This window comes from Nerophis lumbriciformis, linkage group LG02 (assembly GCF_033978685.3).
Source record: "Nerophis lumbriciformis linkage group LG02, RoL_Nlum_v2.1, whole genome shotgun sequence".
NCBI classification, from domain to species: domain Eukaryota; kingdom Metazoa; phylum Chordata; class Actinopteri; order Syngnathiformes; family Syngnathidae; genus Nerophis; species Nerophis lumbriciformis.
In genome coordinates this window covers 14,387,520-14,410,877 of record NC_084549.2, presented here as the reverse complement: position 1 = coordinate 14,410,877, position 23,358 = coordinate 14,387,520, and the positions used below count along the sequence as shown (strand labels likewise).

General features: G+C 39.5%; 1 protein-coding gene across 3 annotated transcripts in view; it reads left to right on the top strand.

Moving 5' to 3' along the window:
- The window catches only part of LOC133589456 (transmembrane protein 150A), a 77,256-nt gene that overhangs the window by 37,761 nt on the left and 16,137 nt on the right, over positions 1 to 23,358 (top strand). For all 3 annotated transcript variants that reach the window (XM_061942018.2, XM_061942098.2, XM_061941958.2), the window contains 2 exons: positions 758 to 825; positions 14,794 to 14,921. In XM_061942018.2, coding sequence (XP_061798002.1) covers positions 758 to 825; positions 14,794 to 14,921 — 196 coding nt within the window. The remainder of the gene's footprint in view (positions 1 to 757; positions 826 to 14,793; positions 14,922 to 23,358) is intronic.

Genomic DNA, 23,358 nt, shown 5'->3' with positions numbered 1-23,358 from the left:
TTCTTTATTTTTAAGTTATTATGCCATGATTTTACCAGTCCAGCCGACGTGGTAATAATAATTTCTTCCATGCAGCCCCTGAACTAAAATGAGTTTGACACCCCTGTTGTAAACATATGGAAAGGTAGTAGAAATGATCAAGATCATCCCCAAAATCGAATCAATTACCGGTATGTAAGTTTCATCAAAACCCGCCCATAACTTTTTGAGTTATGATGCTATCTAACTTTATAACAAATAGACAAACCCTGGCAATCACATAACCTCCTATGTACCTTCTGCCATCTAGTGGAAGAGCATTAAATTATTCTGCCTGTCACTACAGTAAATGTCGCTGGTATATATATATATATATAAACAAATATATATTAGTTGTAGTAAATAAATAACTTTAGGGCCATTTGGGTAAAATTGGATAATTTCCATGATCTCTCAGCAGAGAAATCACTTAAAGATAAAGTGACTGGCATTACTCTTTAAACTAAAAATATTAGTAATATTTTTGGGTAAAGCATGGATTTGACTGTGCATGTGACTGCAGTCAGCTGAGTTGGCTTTGGTGGGCAGCAGCTCCAGGCACAGACAGTCTCTATCCTCTAGCCGACCGTCTGCTGTGCTCCCCTCCTACAAATCGTTCATGTGTGCAAAAAGTTCTCACTGCACAAGAATACATTCACTGTTTCCCTACTTTCATACAATATTTTGTGTGTAGTCATCTAAATAATGCCACTCATGTCTGTGCTCTTTGTCTTTGCAGTAAATGTGGGACACTTCCGCCCGAGAGCTGCTTCTTCAGCCTCATCTGCAGCACAGGCTCATTCATGGGTAAGGCATCATGTGCACTCACAAACTCCACCACACCAGCATTTTGGTAGTCACCTTTCAAAGAAAAAAGTCCCTTGTTGTTATCCCGAAAAAGGCATCCTTAACTTTAAGTGCAAGAAGCTGAAAAAAACATGTTCTTGTCCACAAGTGTCCACTTGCACATGTTATACAAAATAACTGGTAGCATATAAATGTTACTGAGAAAAAACAGTACGATTTTTACCGAGAACTCCTTCAGTCCCGAAAAGCTAAAAACAAATGTACCCGGGCACACACGTGCGGCAAAAGTGTGCACTTTACCAGATCCAAGGAAAACACACATAATATCGTACGAAACCATGTGCTGGTCCAAACGTTTTTTGTTAGTCTACACGTGCTGTTCCTTGTGCTAAGTGCTGGTTCTGACTGCGCTGATGGAGTTAATGTTTCCCAGCTGTGGCGCAGACATGCTGTATGTATGTGTGTGTGTGTGGGTGTGTGTGTGTTTATGGGTAAGGAAAGAGGAGAGGGGGTGTTCATCTCCATGTTTATTCACGAGGAGTCACTAGTCTGGTATTTACAGACGATGTGATTGGCTGTCACCAGGGTTTTGTTTGATCTATCCATTTAATCCAATTTACGTCAGTAAAAGTGCCCTTGTATCAACTATAATTACCATTAGAATTTCAAATCATATCATTATTGATCCCTTGGTAGTTTCAGTGCTGCTCAATTTCTCTAATATGCTTGTTTTTGTTTTACATTAGAGTCACTATTCAAGTCTGAACAAACCATAATGTTAATACCTGTTGTAGTGTAAGTCGAAATAGCCTGTGGTACAGAAGTCCTTTACATACTGCGTAAAAGAACAATTTTTTTCGGAGTCACAGTACTATATAAACTGCGCCAACGCTGAGCCGTAACAGAGGTGGAATGGCGCCTGTGTGTCTGGATTGGAAATTGTGCAGTGCCAGGACAGGGATGTGACGTGACGTTTGACACCCGTGACTCACCTCTTCTGCTTTGTTGTGGTAAATTGTCGTTGTCCGACAACTATTCTGTGTTACAAAGGATGCTTTTACAGCTCTAATGGATACATTTTGCGAGATTTTTGCATTTAAAAAAAGCTTAAGATGCCCCAAATTGGCCACATTAGCGGTTCCAGTGTTTTTGCGAGACATGCACCCACTGAAATTCATGCGTATTAATTCAAGAAATGCGGAAAGGTAATCATGCATCCTATTTAAAAGAATATTACAAAAGGGTGAATTCGTTAAAAGAAATAATGGTATATTTTGTATTTTGTCATATGATATACCGTATTTTTTAAATTATAAGTCGCAGTTTTTTTCATAGTTTGGCCGGGGGTGCGACATATACTCCGGAGTGACTTATGTGTGAAATTATTAACACATTACCGTAAAATATCAAATAATATTATTTATCTAATTCACGGAAGAGACGAAGCAAATGTCAGCAATCGTCACACACACGTCAGCGGTCGTCACACACACACGTAAACCAATAGAAAATATGCGGGGGCGGTTCATGGCACAAGTGCATTGTGGGTCATGATGGCGGTGTATTGTGGAAAAAAAAGATGCTACATGCTACTACGTCCGTACCTAGGAAAATGGATCATTTCAACATTGGCGGTAACTTATAAAAACTGAGAAAGGCTGAACAAAAATGGCACCGAAAAGGAAATCATATACTGCAGATTACTAGCTGGACGTAGTGAAATATGCAGCAGAGAACGGCAATCGAGCAGCTGAAAGAAAGGACATACCAGAGGCGACACCGGGGAGGAAGATTTCATCGGATTTAGCGATCGGGAGTGACAGATTGTTTGGTAAACGTATAGCATGTTCTATATGTTATAGTTATTTGAATGACTCTTACCATGATGTGTTGCGTTAACATACCAGGCACGTTCTCAGTTGGTTATTTATGCGTCATATGGCGTACACTTATTCAGCCTGTTGTTCACTATTCTTTATTTATTTTAAATTGCCTTTCAAATGTCTATTCTTGGTGTTGGGTTTTATCAAATTAATGTCCCCCAAAAATGCGACTTATACGTGTGCGACGTATATATGTTTTTTTCCTTCTTTATTGTGCATTTTCGGCCGGTGCGACGTATACTGCGGAGCGACTTATAGTCCGAAAAATACGGGAGACATTTCACACTACAAACTTGGACTGCCTTCAAATAGACAAAGATTCGACGATTCAATTCAGAGGAGTCTGATTCGTCTGATATTAAGTCCCCCTTTTCCCCTGTCCTCTCTGGGAGGGGAGCGACTTAAAGGGGACCTATCATGCAAAACCAACTATTGGTACCTGTTTTTGTGTATTTGGGTTCTGCATAAGTCCCGAAAATTTGAAATCAAACCATGGAGGAATAGCTGAGATATTTATAAAAAACAATCTAGCCTTTTTTCATACTTCCACTCAACGAGTCGTTTGAAATTTGCACCATTTGTGACGTTTTTCCCATTGGTAACGTCAGAGGATATCTCCATATTTGATGGAGGTTTACCTGAAACTACAACATAGCTGACGGGCAGGAGATGCAGTCAAAGTGGAGGCACGGAAATAAGACCACCCACGAATCGGTGCATCCTGAAGAAACAGTCCGAAAGCGGCTTGTATATGGTCTGTAAAACATAATCTATGCAAATGTTTGACCAAAGAACCAGTGTTACATGTTATGTAGACCACAAGGAAGTGTTTTAAATGTCGAAAAAGAAGACTTTATATGACCCCTTTTAATACCAGCTGATACAGCAGGTGTGTTGGGAGGATAGATTGATTGTGTTCATCATGTCTTCTTTAAAGACTCTCGCGTGCAGACAAATAGTTTTCAGAGAGTAAGAGATAATTCTTATCTGCTTATAATTTCGGCTGTCACAAGAGAGTGACCGCTGCTTCCGGTTGCGCTTCCTGGTGTGATGTCATGTAATCAGTTGGCCTGTTTTGGCCTAACATATCTTCTATTTCATCACATCTATTTGCAAACAATAATATTTTGGGAGGATGGTTCTGCATGTGGAACGTGATCGAGGTTCGTAGGGCCGTGCTTATGGCGTCACATTAGTGCCAAAAATCCGAGCGCATAAAAACTGTTATCGCGCGCTGATTCTCCACTTCGTGCGCGAGCGCGACACCCTTTTGCGCGCGCGTGGTGCCTTTCTGTGCGCTCTCTGTGTACTCCTGGCATCTCTCCTCGCGCTGTCATGTTTCTTTTTGGCACTTTGGGGGCGGGTATGCTTAGACGGCCCCTCCTTTCTGATTGGCTGTGAGCATTTTTCATATGACCAATCATTCTCCAGTGTAGCAACGTTGTAGCCATCTTACCTCGGACATCTAGCCTCAATCATTACATTGATGTCAATGGTACATGTACTAATTAAATTACCATAACTTGCTCGATTTTCGACCAATTTACAAACGGTTTGCCTTGTTACAAATCTTATTACATGTAGATATGACATAGGATGCTGTACCTGTTGAAATGACCTCTTTGGCTTTAAAAAAAAAAAAGACTTAATTGTGCAACATAGTTGTGTAGGGTCAGTGTTAGTCAGTTCTCTGATTATTTTAAACTGTTTCAGAATACATTATTAAAAGGCTATTTTTGACATTTTAAAAACAAAATTCAAAGATTATTTCATTAATTTTATGGCTGAATCAAAAGAAATTCCATAAATTAGAAAACAAATGTTCAAGAAGTGAAAATATAAAATAATGTTATGGTTGGATGTTATTGCTGGTGGACCAGTTCTGGCTGAAAGATGTGATTATGGTGTTTGTTGTCTTATTATTTATTTGGTCACATTTTGTATTACCCTGTATTGTGTTTATGTGGTATGAAATAACCCTCATCAGCGCGCGACACTTCCTCCGTAAATCTTGATACATATTGACGATGACCCGCCCTGCTATACTTCTGATTGGCTCTGAGCATTTTTCAGCTTTTTTCGCCTGACCAATCAGAAAGAAGGGGCCGTCTAAGCATACCCGCCCCCAAAGTGCCAAAAAGAAACATGACAGCGCGAGGAGAGATGCCAGGAGTACACAGAGGGCGCGCAGAAAGGCGTCGCGCGCAAAAAGTCACCACGCGCGCGGAAAAGGGTGTCGCGCGCACGAAGTGGAGAATCAGTGCGCGATAACAATTTTTATGCGCTTAGATTTTTGGCACTAATGTGACGCCATAGTACTGGCTCACTCTGGGGTTGTAGCGCTCCTTTTGCAAAGATAATCATCGTTCTGCTAATTCATGTACAGAAACTGTTACGACTTTTACTTCTTGTATTTAGTTAGGTTTGATGTCCTCACAAACGGTGGTTTAGCCTTCTTTAGAAGTGGAAAAAGTCGCAAATAAGATCTTTGTTGTGTTCACTTTATTGAAACACTATTTATTTTCTAAAGGTTTAATTAAATTTAGGAGCTTGATTCACTATAAACAATACTGTACGTGCTAGTGCACATAAATTATGTGATGTTACTGACACTTAGTGACCAGTCAGTATACACTATATTACATATCATTATCTGTTTATTACTCTTTTAAAAGAAATGCCACAGAGTCGACTAAAATCTAACGAACCTGGTTTGACTATGAGAATCTTTAGTCAAAGGCAGCCCTACTACAAACAATCAAATATACGATATATTAGGTTACGGTTTCATGTGATTGTCGAAAATTAAGTACTGCATGGAATGCTTAGAGCACTTTTGATTTCTCTGCGAAAATAATACAACCTAATAAATCGTACATTTTACCATTTGTATTGTGGAACATGGTAAGTGGTCTGTATTTTTATAGCGCTATAATATAACTGCACGATACCGAAAGCGCTTCACATTATATGTCACATTCACCCATTCACAAACACAATCACACACTAATGGCTTAAGCTACCATGCAATGCGCACATGCAAGGTGGCTGGAATGTCTTGTCCGGCCGTGACCAGGATGGCGGAAGCTGGATTCGAACCAGGAACCAGCTCTACCATCTGAGCCATGTCACCCCGAACATGTATATTAGACAAAATACAAAAATATAGCGTTATTTATATTAAACACTGCACTCCTCAAATATTAATTTCAAAGGGAATACGTGGTCTTGTCAAGTACAATTACATTTCCACATTCTTTGGATTCATGCGCAGATGCAGGTGGCGCATGAATTCCAATGGGGAGCACATCTTGCCAGAACAACAGCATTTATCCACCTTTGCATTTTACACAGAACCAAAGGAAATTGGAAATTGGTGCAAATGAGCTTTAACACGGCAACGCCAAATAATTACCGGACAATCGTTTTCAACACAACAGGGGGAGACAAGAATGTAAGCATTCCCTTTACACATGCTCTGTTATGGCTCTTATATTACCTCGAAAATATGGAAAATTGCCAGGTCGTGTTTGTCCTAACATTTCATGCCGGTGACATTTATACCAAAGTGCAATATATTTTTTACAAAGTGTGAAAGGTGCCTATGGCTCCATGAATGTAGGTTAGGTTGACATGGTATGTGGTTGTACAAGAGCCTATAGTAAATAATCAGAACTTAGCTTATAACCTATTTATTATTTATGTGCTCAAGGGGTTAACTCGGTCTTGATGAACCAATTGCTCCTGTTTCCACCTTTCTGCCTGTGCAGTCCCTCGAAAACAATGCATGCATTATTTGGCCACATACAGTACCTCCTGTGAGAGAAAAGGCAACTGTGTGTTTTGGTTGAAACAGATCCCAAGCGAGGGGACAATGGGGTTTATTTAACTGTAAGTTAGGTGTGATCCGCTCGATGTGACTTTTATGGGAACGTGCACTTGTCTGCTATGGTTGAGATTGTAGTGTATGACACCACATCACAACACATTGAATGTATAAGTCAGCAGGATTATTGCCTGGCCAGAGTTTCTGTCGGTTAGAAAGAGTGTAATCCATGATTTGGAGGGTAATCAAAGCTCAGTCTGTGTATTAAATGAGTCCCAATATTTGCTGCCACACATGAGGTTATGCAATGTTTGTACCTGCAAAAGTGTGATTGGGAAACGGAAACTGCCCTGCAACATTTTTTTTTCATTATAACATGTAATATTTCAGTACTTTGCTCATTTTAAATTTATGGCGACGTGTTAATTTCGCAGGCACATCACAACGTTCTCTATTTCCTTCAACAGCAACAACTATTACTAATCATGGCAGACTTAATGAGAGCCAATGACAACGACTTTGCGGCAAGAGATGATCCAGTACCTTATCTTTTTGAGCCTGAATATACGGAGGATGAGTATGGATCCAAAACAACGCCAGTAAGATTCAGTTTTCGAAAAAAATAAAATACTTTGTAGAAAAAGTTGTAGTGGCACAGAAACAAGTTTTGGCAACAAGTAAGCACAATCATTGGAAAAATACAATATTTGTTTGTATTTATTTGTTGCCAAAACTTTTTTCAGTGCCAATGCAACTTTTTCTACAATGTAATTTTTTTACTGGGAGTGTTCTGGCTCCATAGGATGAGCTACAATGTTTAGAAGCTGAGTGACAAGCAGATCCAGCTACCAGAACTATTGCTAAGTGGTAAACAAGAAATATAAACTACGAACTTAATAAAATAACCACTTACTGTACAATGTCTCTTCTCACTGGGATGCCGACTGGCGGGACCTTTATATCTTTCCGTTAGATCAGTGGTTCTTAACCTGGGTTCGATCGAACCCTAGGGGTTCAGTGAGTCGGGCTCAGGGGTTCGGCGGAGGTCAAGACACACCCGACTCTTCGTGTAAATAAAAACTTCTCCCTATCGGCGTATTACAGATACGGCAACAGCAGAAGTCACACTGATTTGCAGGTTGTTGTGAGTTTATGCACTGTGTTGGTTTTGTTCTTTGAACAAGGTGATGTTCATGCACGGTTCATTTTGTGCACCAGTAATAACACATGGTAACACTTTAGTATGGGGAACATATTCACCATTAATTAGTTGCTTATTAACATGCAAATTAGTAACATATTTTCTCTTAACTAGTCTTTATTAAGTACTTATTAATGCCTTATTCGGCATGGCCTTATTATAACCCTAACCCTCACACCCTGGTCCTAACCCTAACCAAATAACTCTAAATTAAGTCTTTGTTACTTAGAATATGTTCCCCTAGTGTCCAAAAAAACTCTAAATTAAGTCGTTGTTACTTAGAATATGTTCCCCATACTAAAGTGTTACCAAAAACATATAACTTTGTCTTGAATTTGAAAAGAAAACACATTTTATTTTTCACTAAAGAAGGGTTTGGTGAATGCGCATATGAAACTGGTGGGGTTCGGTACCTCCAACAAGGTTAAGAACCACTGCGTTGGATAAAGAATTAATCATAATCCTCACGCAGAATGAAATAAAAAAAGGGTCTATGTTGACTGTTAAAATTGACAGTCTTTTTGTTTGGCCACAACATTCTGTTGTACAAGTGAGAGACCTTATTTTGTAATCTAGAATTAACTTTTACCAACTCAGAGGCAATGTAGCAGCAGCTCAGTATGTCAACACTGTAGCTGGCAGCTGCACAAGCTAGTGAGCTCAATGTGATCACGGTGTCGCTAAAATTAGTTCCTCAGTGTTAGCGCTTATAAAAACTCTATCGCTAATACTTGGTTAATATTTAGATCACGAGGTGTAAATGGAGTATTGTTGGCAGTTTTTTTTAGAGGGCGTTAAGGGCACAATAGATTACTCTCAAAAGCTCCATTGTTAGCTGACTTTTGCTAGCGTTTATTTAAGAGTTAGAATGCATAAAACAAGAAAAACATATGTTTTACATAGAGATTGTGAATGATAGGCAAAATACATTAAAAAAAGTGCAGTTCCCCTTTAACAATCATACTTTCTTCCCTAAAGAGTTCCAGTTAGAAACATTGCATAACCTCATGTGTGGCAACAAAGAATGGGACTCATTTGATACACAGAGTGAGCTTTGATTAGCTTCTAAATCATGGATTATATTCTCTCTAACCTACATAAACTCTGGGCAGGAAAGGAGCCTACTGACTTAAACATTCAATGTGCTACAAAATTCCCTAAAAAGTGAAATTCCTCTTTAACAATACAGTGCATCCATAAAGTATCCACACTTTTTTCCACATTTTTGTTAATGGAATAAATACATTTTAGCTTGCACATCTTTACAGTCAAATAATTCCACACCATAACTTTGTCATTATGTGTTGTAAGATTTTGAGGAGGAAAATAAGCACGTTTATTGTATTACCCCAAGATATGTTCATTTACAGCCTTGCTGTTTTTAAAGTTTTGCTTGTGTTCCATACCATGTGGCCATGGTATTTGTTCTAAAATGATAAATTAAATTAAAACTACGAGAGAAGAGCTTGTCCAGACCCTTTGAATGGAGGCCAATTATGCAGCTTCCTCTTTGGTTGCATTCATTTAATTCTGCAAGAATCTGTAACTTGTCAGCGTGACGCGTCCTTCAGTACACCAGATTAAAGCTGTCTGGAGAAATACTAATGTGAACATGGATGCACTTGTGGACACGTCACGGTTAAAACATTTCTTATCTGACCGAGCGTTAAACGTTTTACATAGCTGCCTCATGCCAGCAAGTTCAAGCGTCCTCATTTGTAATGATTAAAAACTCATTTTGTGGAAAATGCAAAAGGTCCACAGCTAGCCAGCCAGTCTGCAGCAGAGAGACTGAAATGCCATAATCTAATGCAATAAACCACTGTTGACTTACTTATCCCTTCAGCAAGACCGCATGTTCCTCGTTTTATACAAGAGGAGGGAAAAAAGACAATATTGTTTACAAGCCAGGAGATGCTACTGTTTTTGCCATGTTTGTGACTGAAGATCTCACAATATTCATCCAATATGTTGAGTAGCCACTGACATAAACATGCTATACATTGGAGACAGGAAAAGTTAAAGTTAAAAGTTAAAGTACCAATGATTGTCACACACACACTAGGTGTGGCGAGATTATTCTCTGCATTTGACCCATCACCCTTGATCACCCCCTGGGAGGTGAGGGGAGCAGTGGGCAGCAGCGGTGGCCGCGCCCGGGAATCATTTTGGTGATTTAACCCCCAATTCCAACCCTTGATGCTGAGTGCCAAGCAGGGAGGTAATGGGTCCCATTTTTATAGTCTTTGGTATGACTCGGCCGGGGTTTGAACTCACAACCTACCGATCTCAGGGCGGACACTCTAACCACTAGGCCACTGAGTAGGTGAAAGTTAGTAGAAAGTTAGCTACAGTAAACTATAGGGGGTATGTTTTATTTATTTTTATTTTTTTGTTTTGTCATAAAAAAATACAATCATGCGTGCTTACGCACTGTATCCCTGCAGACTGTATTGATCTATATTGATATATAATGTAGGAACCAGAAATATTAATAACAGAAAGAAACAACCCTTTTGTGCGAATGAGTGTGAATGAGTGTAAATGGGGGAGGGAGTTTTTTTGGGTTGGTGCACTAATTGAAAGGGTATTTTGTGTTTTTTATGTTGATTTAATAATTATAATTTTTTTTTTTTTTTTTTAATACTTATTTATTTTTATTTTTTTTTTATTTCTTGTGCGGCCCGGTACCAATCGATCCACGGACCGGTGCCGGGCCGCGGCCCGGTGGTTGGGGACCACTGGTCTAGATAATATGTAATGGATATGCTTTGGCGTATATTTTGCGTTAATTTAGCTACACAGTCAATGTTATATTTTGTTTTTTTGAGTCTGTCTCCAAGGTGTTTGATTCTGGAGGCTTTCTCAGATTGCAAATTCAACCTACCGGTACTTCAAAAGTATCACCATTTATCTATTGAAAATGTACACCGTTTAAATATACAGGTAAAAGCCAGTAAATTAGAATATTTTGAAAAACTTGATTTATTTCAGTAATTGCATTCAAAAGGTGTAACTTGTACATTATATTTATTCATTGCACACAGACTGATGCATTGAAATGTTTATTTCATTTAATTTTGATGATTTGAAGTGGCAACAAATGAAAATCCAAAATTCCGTGTGTCACAAAATTAGAATATTACTTAAGGCTAATACAAAAAAGGGATTTTTAGAAATGTTGGCCAACTGAAAAGTATGAAAATGAAAAATATGAGCATGTACAATACTCAATACTTGGTTGGAGCTCCTTTTGCCTCAATTACTGCGTTAATGCGGCGTGGCATGGAGTCGATGAGTTTCTGGCACTGCTCAGGTGTTATGAGAGCCCAGGTTGCTCTGATAGTGGCCTTCAACTCTTCTGCGTTTTTGGGTCTGGCATTCTGCATCTTCCTTTTCACAATACCCCACAGATTTTCTATGGGGCTAAGGTCAGGGGAGTTGGCGGGCCAATTTAGAACAGAAATACCATGGTCCGTAAACCAGGCACGGGTAGATTTTGCGCTGTGTGCAGGCGCCAAGTCCTGTTGGAACTTGAAATCTCCATCTCCATAGAGCAGGTCAGCAGCAGGAAGCATGAAGTGCTCTAAAACTTGCTGGTAGACGGTTGCGTTGACCCTGGATCTCAGGAAACAGAGTGGACCAACACCAGCAGATGACATGGCACCCCAAACCATCACCCAACCATGCAAATTTTGCATTTCTTTTGGAAATCGAGGTCCCAGAGTCTGGAGGAAGACAGGAGAGGCACAGGATCCACGTTGCCTGAAGTCTAGTGTAAAGTTTCCACCATCAGTGATGGTTTGGGGTGCCATGTCATCTGCTGGTGTAGGTCCACTCTGTTTCCTGAGATCCAGGGTCAACGCAGCCGTCTACCAGCAAGTTTTAGAGCACTTCATGCTTCCTGCTGCTGACCTGCTCTATGGAGATGGAGATTTCAAGTTCCAACAGGACTTGGCGCCTGCACACAGCGCAAAATCTACCCGTGCCTGGTTTACGGACCATGGTATTTCTGTTCTAAATTGGCCCGCCAACTCCCCTGACCTTAGCCCCATAGAAAATCTGTGGGGTATTGTGAAAAGGAAGATGCAGAATGCCAGACCCAAAAACGCAGAAGAGTTGAAGGCCACTATCAGAGCAACCTGGGCTCTCATAACACCTGAGCAGTGCCAGAAACTCATAGACTCCATGCCACGCCGCATTAACGCAGTAATTGAGGCAAAAGGAGCTCCAACCAAGTATTGAGTATTGTACATGCTCATATTTTTCATTTTCATACTTTTCAGTTGGCCAACATTTCTAAAAATCCCTTTTTTGTATTAGCCTTAAGTAATATTCTAATTTTGTGACACACGGAATTTTGGATTTTCATTTGTTGCCACTTCAAATCATCAAAATTAAATGAAATAAACATTTCAATGCATCAGTCTGTGTGCAATGAATAAATATAATGTACAAGTTACACCTTTTGAATGCAATTACTGAAATAAATCAAGTTTTTCAAAATATTCTAATTTACTGGCTTTTACCTGTATATCTTGAAGTAATCACTGCTATTTTTTTTCCCAGACACAGTGGAAAATAAACTTCATAAACATTATATAGATTCACCCAGATTGAGTACACCTGCACCTGATTCCTACTCTTCATAGAAAAAGCTGATTTTGCCAACATTTATGTCACTGCATGTCGATGTTATTATGCACATGCCAAGATTGGATGAAAATAATACTTTATCCTACCTTTTGTCTGTACCCTCACAGTCTAAAGCAGAGGGAGAGGAGCTCCTTCCACTCAGTCTTAAAGCTTTACTTAATGTCCGAATAAGCATGTGTGTATATATTTATATATATATATATATATATACCGTATTTTTCGGAGTATAAGTCACTCCGGAGTATAAGTCGCACCGGCCGAAAATGCATAATAAAGAAGGAAAACAACGTATATAAGTCACACTAGAGTATAAGTCGCATTTTTTTGGGAAATTTATTTGATAAAACCCAACACCAAGAATATACATTTGAAAGGCAATTTAAAATAAATAAAGAATAGTGAACAACAGGCTGAATAAGTGTACGTTATATGACGTATAAATAACCAACTGAGAACGTGCCTGGTATGCTAACGTAACATATTATGGTAAGAGTCATTCAAATAACTATAACATATAGAACATGCTATACGTTTACCAAACAATCTGTCACTCCTAATCGCTAAATCCCATGAAATCTTATACGTCTAGTCTCTTACGTGAATGAGCTAAATAATATTATTTGATATTTTACGGTAATGTGTTAATCATTTCACACATAAGTCGCTCCTGAGTATAAGTCGCACCCCTGGCCAAACTATGAAAAAAAAACTGCGACTTATAGTCCTAAAAATACGGTGTGTATATATATATATATATATATATATATATATATATATACACACATACGTAGCCGTTCGTATAGACTTCCGCCTTTTTAACGACTGGGGAAAGGGGAAGTGACATATGCCGTATACATATGTAATACATACAGTATGTATACATATGTACATATATACATTTATATATATATATATGCATATATATATATATATCTTTATATATATATTTATATATATATATATACATGCATATGTATACATATGTATATATGTATGTGTATGTATTTGTATATGTATGTATTTGTATAGGTATGTATATATATATTTGTATATGTTCTGTATACAGTATATATACTGTATGTATAAATATATTTGTATATATGTATGTATATATGCATATTTGTATATGTATGTGTATGTATACAGTATGTATGTGTATATATGTATTTGTATATATGTATATCTATATATGTATGTGTATGTATATGTATGTGTCTATGTATGTATGTGTCTATGTATATACTGTGTATATGTGTATATGTGATACATATATGTATATATACTGTATATGTGTGTAGTGTGTATATATATATATGTGTGTGTGTGTGTGTATATACATACATATATATATGTGTGTGTGTGTGTATATATACATACTGTACATATGTGTGTGTGTGTGTGTGTGTGTGTGTGTGTGTGTGTATATATATACTGAATATATATGTATATGTATTTACATATACTGTATGCATATATATATTGCTTTAAAAAAGGTTACTGTCAGGAAATTGCAAACAGCGACTTTAATTGTGTCATACATTTTATTTCCTGGGGAGGCAAATGTCACCAGTTTGGTGGAATGGCCCATGAGCATAATAAAAATTATTATATGAGTATTTATTATATAGTATAAAGTATTTCTAATGAATAGGATGACATATAGGGTTATGTAACGTGCCCCACCGTTGAGTTCTCTTGCTATGACATTTGTAAATCTTTTGTGTGGATGAGCATTGTCAACAGTGTTTCCTCAGCGCAGCCACACTTGCCATGACTATGCCTGCTTGGCACCAAGCGACCTCCTAATTCCAGACTTCTACAAAGAGACGGTGACAACAGTGTAGTCTGCGAGTACAATATATGGGCCGCGTGTCAAGATACCCTCAAATTCTCTCGGCTTTTTTTCCTCCCGCCTCCATGCCCCACTTTACCAAGGCCACATCAGGCCCTGACGCTGGTGGACGAGCTGCAAAGGTTCCGAACAAAGAAAATAAAAAGTCACAGAGGCTGGCTTCTCAGTGCAACAACAATACCCGCCGTCACAGCCCATTAACCCATCAACGGTCATCCGTCTTACACACTGTACTCCATTTCCCTTCACTTTTTATCTTCTAAGACTGCTACCACACACACATGCAGCGTTACCACTTTCCCGCCAGTATCCCGCCTCTTTTCCCCCCGCCTTGCAGAGACTAATTTCACTTCCTGCAATTTCCAGACAACTTCCAAGAAAGTTTTGTGATTCTTGGATTTAATCACGTGCACTTGAGTCGACACTGATATTTAAGTCCGACTCTCTGACGTAGCAAAGTGTTTGTAATGTTTCCCTTATATTCTTTCACTTCTCTACCAGTAGATGGCTTTCATTTGATTCCTATTTCTCTGCATGTCTTCTTCCACAGTCATGGTGATCGTGCTGTTCCGCTATGCCCACGTCATCGAGAAACACCAAAACTGTGTCCTCAACACGGCGAGTCTCTCCACAGGCTGGATCTGTGGCGCTGGGCTTATTATGGTGGGCAACTTCCAGGTATGTTCCGGCAAGATGCTAAAGCAGCACTAAGTAACTTTTCAACCTTCATAAAATATTTTCATAACGTTTGTGACGATACATCCACTTACAACTAGTTCAATGACACTTCTGTCATGGCCTGAGGAGGTCTGTATCACTTTCACTGGCACTTTAAGACCCCCCTCCTCTGTCCGGCGTCACTTCCTTTCCAAACTCAGTTTGTAAACGATCAATGAGTCCATACAAAGCTAAGAGCCGGAGATTGATTGATTGATTTAAACTTTTATTAGTAGATTGCACAGTAAAGTACATATTCCGTACAATTGACCACTAAATGGTAACACCCGAATCAGTTTTTCAACTTGTTTAAGTCGGGGTCCACTTAAATTGGTTCATGGTACAGATATATACTATCATCATAATGCAGTCGTCACACAAGATAATCTTCAGAGTATATACATTGAATTATTTACATTAATTACAATCCGGGATGTGGGGTGGGGGGGGTTAGGTTTGGTTGATATCAACACTTCAGTCATCAACAATTGCATCATCAGAGAAATGGACATTGGAACAGTGTAGGACTGACTTGGTAGGATATGTACAGCAAGTAGTGGACATAGAGTGAGAGATCAGAAAGCATAAGAATAAGTATCTACATTTGATTATTTACAATCCGGGGAGGTGGGATGTGGAAGGGGGAGGGTGTTAGTTTAGGGTTGAAGTTGCTTGGGGGTGTTCTTTTAGTGCGGTTTTGAAGGAGGATAGAGATTCCCTTTCTTTTACACCTGTTGGGAGTGCATTCCATGTTAATGTGGCATAGAAGGAGAATGAGTTAAAGGGGAACATTATCACCAGACCTATGTAAGCGTCAATATATACCTTGATGTTGCAGAAAAAAGACCATATATTTTTTTTAACCGATTTCCGAACTTTAAATGGGTGAATTTTGGCGAATTAAACGCCTTTCTATTATTCGCTGTCGGAGCGATGACGTCACAACGTGACGTCACATCGGGAAGCAATCCGCCATTTTCTCACTTTCGTCGGTGTGTTGTCGGAGGGTGTAACAACACGAACAGGGACGGATTCAAGTTGCACCAGTGGCCCAAAGATGCGAAAGTGGCAAGAAATTGGACGAAATTTGTTCAAAATACGACGGTGTGGGGAAAGCCGACGAAATGGTCAGTCGTTTGTTCCGCACACTTTACTGACGAAAGCTATGCTACGACAGAGATGGCAAGAATGTGTGGATATCCTGCGACACTCAAAGCAGATGCATTTCCAACGATAAAGTCAAAGAAATCTGCCGCCAGACCCCCATTGAATCTGCCGGAGTCTGTGAGCTATTCAGGGACAACGGACCTCGGTAGCACGGCAAGCAATGGCGGCAGTTTGTTCCCGCAGACGAGCGAGCTAAACCCCCTGGATGTCTTGGCTCACACCGTCCCTTATGCCACCGAAGATGATCAAGAGAAGAATATTGACCCTAGCTTCCCTGGCCTGCTGACATCAACTCCAAAACTGGACAGATCAGCTTTCAGGAAAAGAGAGTGGATGAGGGTATGTCTACAGAATATATTAATTCATGAAAACTTCATTCATTACTCGCGGTTTTACGTAAATTATTATACATAAACTGTGTTTACCAATAATTTAGCTTAAAAACATTTATTTTTTTCAATCATTCGAGTACATTCGGTAGTCTTGTGTAATGCAGTATTTTGTGTCTATTTAGGTATGGTTAACCTGAGTGCTGAAATCGTGGAAAAAAATATTATCTTAGCGCGCCTGAAATGGGCTGTCTGCACTCTCAAAGTGCATGTTGTTGCCAAATGTATTTCATATGCTGTAAACCTAGTTTATAGTTGTTAGTAATTATCTTATCAGACAGTGTTAAGCCGCTGAAATCCAAGTCTGAATCCGAGTTAATGTCGCTATACCTTGCTGTTCTATCCGCCATGTTTGTTTGTATTGGCATCACTGTGTGACGTCCCAGGAAAATGGACGGGTGTATATAACGATGGTTAAAATCAGGCACTTTGAAGCTTTTTTTAGGAATATTGCGTGATGGGTAAAATTTTGAAAAAAACTTCGAAAAATAAAGTAAGCCATTGGGAACTGATTTTTAATGGTTTTAACCCTTCGGAAATTGTGATAATGTTCCCCTTTAAGACCTTTGTTAGATCGGAATCTGGGTTTAACGTGGTTAGTGGACCTCCCCCTGGTGTTGTGGTTATGGCGGTCATTTACGTTATGGAAGCAGTTTGACATGTAATTCGGTATCAAGGAGGTGTAGCGGATTTTATAGACTAGGCTCAGTGCAAGTTGTTTTACTCTGTCCTCCACCCTGAGCCAGCCCACTTTAGAGCAGTGGGTAGAAGTGAGGTGTGATCTGGGGTGGAGGTCTAAAAGTCAAGGTCAAGAAATACTGTAAAAACTTGTCCGAGTAGGGGGACCTTAAACGGGCATTTAGTGTGGCTGAAACGAGGCTTAGGCTAAATAATTATTTGTTGAAGGGGTTATCCAGCTTAGTGTAGACATTGCCTTAGCAACTTTGAGGAGGGTGGTCCTGCCACAATAAAAACTAAAAATGTGCTGACTTGCTTTATGGCATACGTCACTCCCCCTTTCCCTATTCATTAAAAAGACGGAAGTCAATGCGAACGCCTACGTGCCGCCAAAAAATTAAAAGAAGAAGAAGAATGCCTACGTGCAATTACTGCTATCATGGCAGAAGCTACAAAACAACCAAAGAAACGAAAAGTTTTGCCCGAGGAGAAAAAAAAAAGAAAAAGTGAGGCTACTTGGATAAAAGGACAATCAAGAATCAACATTGGCCCGGCTTTCCCTTGCTGGCGTGAGCTCACAGATGAGGAGGGATTTTCGACCAGTACTGCCTTTGCTCAGTTCCTGCTAAACTAGTAAGTGACTTTCGATGTTCAAATCAATATGATAATGCTAAATGTAAGCTATTGGAAATATGCGTGGCTGCAATAAATAGCCACCAGCTTGATAGTTTGCAGTTGCACACTGACACAAACAGCCTTTTTTGACACAAGCAAACTTTAAATGTACTGTATAAAGAAAAAACAATGTGATGACTGCAAATCGCAAATATAAAGTTTGAGTAAAATAAGTATGTTGCTACTGTGGAAAGATAAGTCATAAAAAAAATCAACCAAAACTGAAAGTTCTTACGTGGGGCTTTAACATGAATCGTGAGGTAATCCAACATAAAGTGAGAATAAGACAGCACAATGTCGAGCACAATAAAAGTACAAGTTGGGATTCTTGCTAATTGTCTTGGAAAAAATACAAAGAAAAAAGACAAACAAAACTTGACTTACTCAGGAAGACAGAAAAAATATTTATGAGACAGACTTTTTTTTTTTTTACATATCATTGCATCATCTTGGGATTTGACCAATTTGTTATCAATGTTTTAGGTAGTTATTCTGACATGCAATTTTTACATGCGCACAGACGGGCACACACACCATTTGAGACGCAGACAAACAAGAATTCATTACCAATTTTTTTGCATACCGACCTCGAAGCAATTTTATTTGGCACATGTTGTAATGATAAGTGTGACCAGTAGATGGCAGTCAAATATAAAATATACATGTAGACTGCATTATGATGGCAATATGACTCAAGTAAACAACACCAACATTTTATATGTTCCATTGAAAATATAGAACATTACACACGGCGCTCAAAAATCTATCAAAATGTTTTAGTACGACTTTGGTAAGCTATGAAGCCGCACCACTTGATCGATTGTACTGTGCTTCAACATACGAGTATTATTATGGTGTGTGTATATGGTAAGACATATTATCTGGCATTTTGTTTTGCAATATTATGCAAAAGCAACTTTTATTACCTTCTGGTACCTACTGATCTGTATTTGTGTTCTGCGTAAATCCTGAAAAAGTGCACGCGTCCGCCTTTGTAGTCCGTTGTCGATAAGCTTCTTCTTTTTCCTCTATCTTCTTGTTATGGGACATTCATCCTCCGCTGTTGCCATTTCTAATATAGAGTAGTGTAAAGTTCTTACTTATATCTGCCATGAAAGCGCTAAAACATACCGGTGTAGTGAGTTTACATTATTCACCCAAGGAACGTTAGTTATTAGAGAGTTTCGGTCGGACGGTTTTTCACAGGACACATTTCCGGCGGATGAGGAGATGCTGCTCTGTTATTGATTTAAGTGAAGTCTGAATGTCATTAAAACATTTAGCTCCATCTTTTGACACTTCTTCCACCCCCGTCCTTGCACGCTACACCGCTACAACAAAGATGACGGGGAGAAGACACTGCCGAAGGTGAGCCACGTAAATAAGACCACCCACAAAAAGGCGCATCCGGAAGCGACTGTCAGAAAGCGGCTTGAAGATGATCTGTAAAACATAATCAATGCAATATTTTGACCAAAGAACCACCATACATGTTATGTAGACCACAAGGAAGTGTTTTCAATTTAGAAAAAAAAAATAATAATAATAATTTGACTCCTTTAATGCGCCTTATATATGGAAAAACTATCAAAAATAGACCACTCATCGGCAGTGCGCCTTATAATCCGGTGCACCCTATGGTCCGGAAAATACGGTACATTAAAAGATCGGATTCACCAAAAAATCTGAATTAAGTGCTGACTTTGCTTTTGACCAACACTTTCATCAAGAAACACACATTTTATCTACTATGTTTGTTAACAAATGTGATGACTTCAACAATATCAATTGAGTTATCATTTTGGCCGACTCTGGGCCTCTGGGTTCATGTGCCTGCTGTTCAGAGTTTGGTGCTTTCTGTGTGGCTCGCTGTTCTCTGGTGGGGGGGATGGGCAGCGTGGACCACAATTGCCTGCTGGTGGCGCAAATGGAGCTCTGGGTTCAGTGGCCGATTCCCTCTGGGCGCAACTTGTTTGAAGCCTTGCAGTTGTGACAAACTGATGATCGATGCCTATAGATCTTGGTCCCAATGTGTAGAGATGTGACCGACAAAATGGAAAGGACTGTTTGAAGTGCATATCTAACAGAGCTAGCAGTTTTGTTGATCCAGTCATGACACACACACCTTGTGGGTTTTGCTGTCTGTCTCGCTGTTGGAGGGCAGTGAGACGTGCAGGGCGTACTGGACACTGGGCGTTTGGCAGTGTGAGGACAGGGGTGTGCAGGGGTCGGATTGAGTTTGTCTGTGGAGGCGGGGGTACGTTCTTGTTCCGTCACAAGGGTTCTCTGGGGCCGGGTGTCTAAAAACTTTGTGAGTGGTGTATACTAAACACAGGGAGTGAACACAAAGTATATATACTTATATGTACAGACCAAAAGTTTGGACACACCTTCTCATTTCAATGCATTTTCTGTATTTTCATGACTATTTACATTGTAGATTGTCACTGAAGGCATCAAAGCTATGACACCTGTGAAGTGAAAACCATTCCGGTGATTACCTCTTGAAGCTCATCGAGAGAATGCCAAGAGTGTGCAATTTCGTAATCAGAGCAAAAGGTGGCTATTTTGAAGAAACTGGAATATAAAACATGTTTTCAGTTATTTCACCTTTTTTTGTTAAGTACATAACTCCACATGTGTTCATTCATAGTTGTGATGCCTTCAATGACAAATCTACAATGTAAATAGTCATGAAATTAAAGAAAACACATTGAATCAGACCGGCCCGCGAGTTCATTGAAACAAACTTGGAAGAGACTGTTTTGAAGCAAATACCTAAAAACACTAAAGCACTGTCATATACCGTATTTTTCGGACAATAAGTCGCAGTTTTTTTCATAGTTTGGCCGGGGGTGCGACTTATTCTCAGGCGCGACTTATGTGTGAAATTATTAACACATTACCGTAAAATATCAAATAATATTATTTAGCTCATTCACGTAAGAGACTAGACGTATAAGCTTTCATTGGATTTATCGATTAGGAGTGACAGTTTGTTTGGTAAACGTATAGCATGTTCTATATGTTATAGTTATTTGAATGACTCTTACCATAATATGTTACGTTAACATACCAGGCACGTTCTCAGTTGGTTATTTATGCATCATATAACATACACTTATTCAGCCTGTTGTTCACTATTCTTTATTTATTTTAAATTGCCTTTCAAATGTCTATTCTTGGTGTTGGGTTTTATCAAATACATTTCCCCCAAAAATGCAACTTATACTCCAGTGCGACTTATGTATGTTTTTTCCTTCTTTATTATGCATTTTTCGGCAGGTGCGACTTATACTCCGAAAAATACGGTAGATGATCTTTGACTAGCTTTTTTGCAGGAAGTCCTAAAAAACAACAGAGCGCTGTGGTTGTATAGACATTGATATTTTTGTAGCCCGAATGTCCACTGCAGGGGACGCCAGTTCTCAGGAATATCCATCCGTTGTCTACCGCTTGTCCCTTTTGGGGTCGCGGGGGTGCTGGAGGCTATCTCAGCTGCATTTGGGCGGAAGGCAGGGTACACCCTGGACAAGTCGCCACCTCATCGCAGGGCCAACACAGATAAACAGACAACATTCACACTCACGTTCACACACTAGGGCCAATTTAGTGTTGCCAATCCGCCTATCCCCAGGTGCATGTCTTTGGAGGTGCGAGGAAGCCGGAGTACCCGGAGGTAACCCACGCAGTCACGGGAAGAACATGCAAACTCCACACAGAAAGATCCCGAGCCCGGGATCAAACCCAGCCTATAGTTTATTCAACACAGAAGGGAAGACACAATCTCTAACATTAAATAGTCACTGAATGGAGCCCTTGACTGGGGTACTGTTGCTGTTTGTTTACACTCAACTGACTCAACGCTAAGCTACTGATAGTGACACATTTACACTTAACTTCCTACCAACTCAATTTTTCATGATGTAACTTGCCACTAAACTAATACAACTCAGTTATTTTGTCTTACCTTTACTTTGGCGTATACAGCTGCACCTTATTGGACATATTAGACCCCCTAAGCCACAACTTTATTTTGGCTGTTTTGCAAATGGTTGAGCCATTGTCTTCAAAGACTCCCTGGTCATTTTTGAAGTACCAGAAATATTTCCACAGCTTTTTTTGGGGGGGTGGGAACATTTTTCTGCTTTATCCTGTTGCCATTTTTAAGCTAATGTACGAGTTTATTATCGAACCCAAGACCTTCGTATTGTGAGGCACACGCACTAAAATAGAAATAACAGTGCAAAGAGAAGTCCGGCTCCGCGATTCTTAGCTTTCTCGAAATGTGGCCTCCGAAACAATTTTGTTAAATAGCTCTGATATAAGCTAGATGCTAGCATGAAAACGACCATTTAAGCAAACAATGCCAACAAATGGCACATTTTACAGTCCATTAAAGGCAGTAAAAAGGCGCCTTCAAAGGCTGAGTTTTATTTTATTGTGGGTTTATTATACCATGGTTCATGTCTCTTTATTATACTTGCGTGGTAGTTAAGAATGCGTATTACTTAAAAGATGGCCTGTAGAGTTAGTAAAGGTTTTATGATGGAGACAATAAGAGCATGGAAGTAATTAATCTATGTGACATTATGCCTTTATGGAAAAGCTTGTTTTCTAATTACATTGTGATCATCCTGGGAGGTTCGACTGTCCACAGACTGACTTTGTGTGTTGGTATGAATGAATGGATTGCAATGATTTCCATTCATCCATCCATTTTCTACCGCTTGTCCCTTTTGGGGCTGCGGGCAGTGCTGGAGCCTAACCATTATTCTTTAATCATATTTGAGACTTTGTTCATGGCCTTCTGTGTTGCTTTTAATAATAACACACACATCTTGAATTCACAAGTCCATTAATGTTTATTAAAGCCTGCCCTGCCTTCATACTGCAGATGGAGTTCTTTTCGGCTGGTCCTCTCCTCTCTGTAGATGTTTGTTCTTAGGGAAAGAATGTCTGCAAGTTTAAATATTTGGAAAGCTGGCTGGATGCCTCGTGTCTGCACTTGTGTGTGCGTGCGTGAGCTTGTGCGCGTGTCTCCAAAAGACGGGCGGAGAGAGCAGTCACGGAAACTTTTGATTTTGTGTTAGTGTGGACATGATGAGAACAAACAACAGTCTTGAACGGGGGTGGCCAAACTTTTTCCTCTGTGGGCCACAGACCGACAAATCAATTGGATTCGGGGGACATTTTGGTAGTTTTCACCTTTTAAAATGAGTACAATATAGAGATTTTTTTTCAAAGAACTAGAAAATGCGATTTCGGTAGAAATTTGGTGTGGATGCTGAAGAGCCAAAACGAACTGAAACGCTAACAGTTAGCACGCTGGCCAGAGAGCGTCAAATAGCAAAAAGTATGAGCAAAATGAGCTAAAAAAGATAGCATGCTAAGAGTGATATGCTAACAATAACATGCTTACAGTTAGCATTTGTAAAACACCAAAATATATGAGAGTAAGGTGTATACTGTATTTTCCGGACTATAAG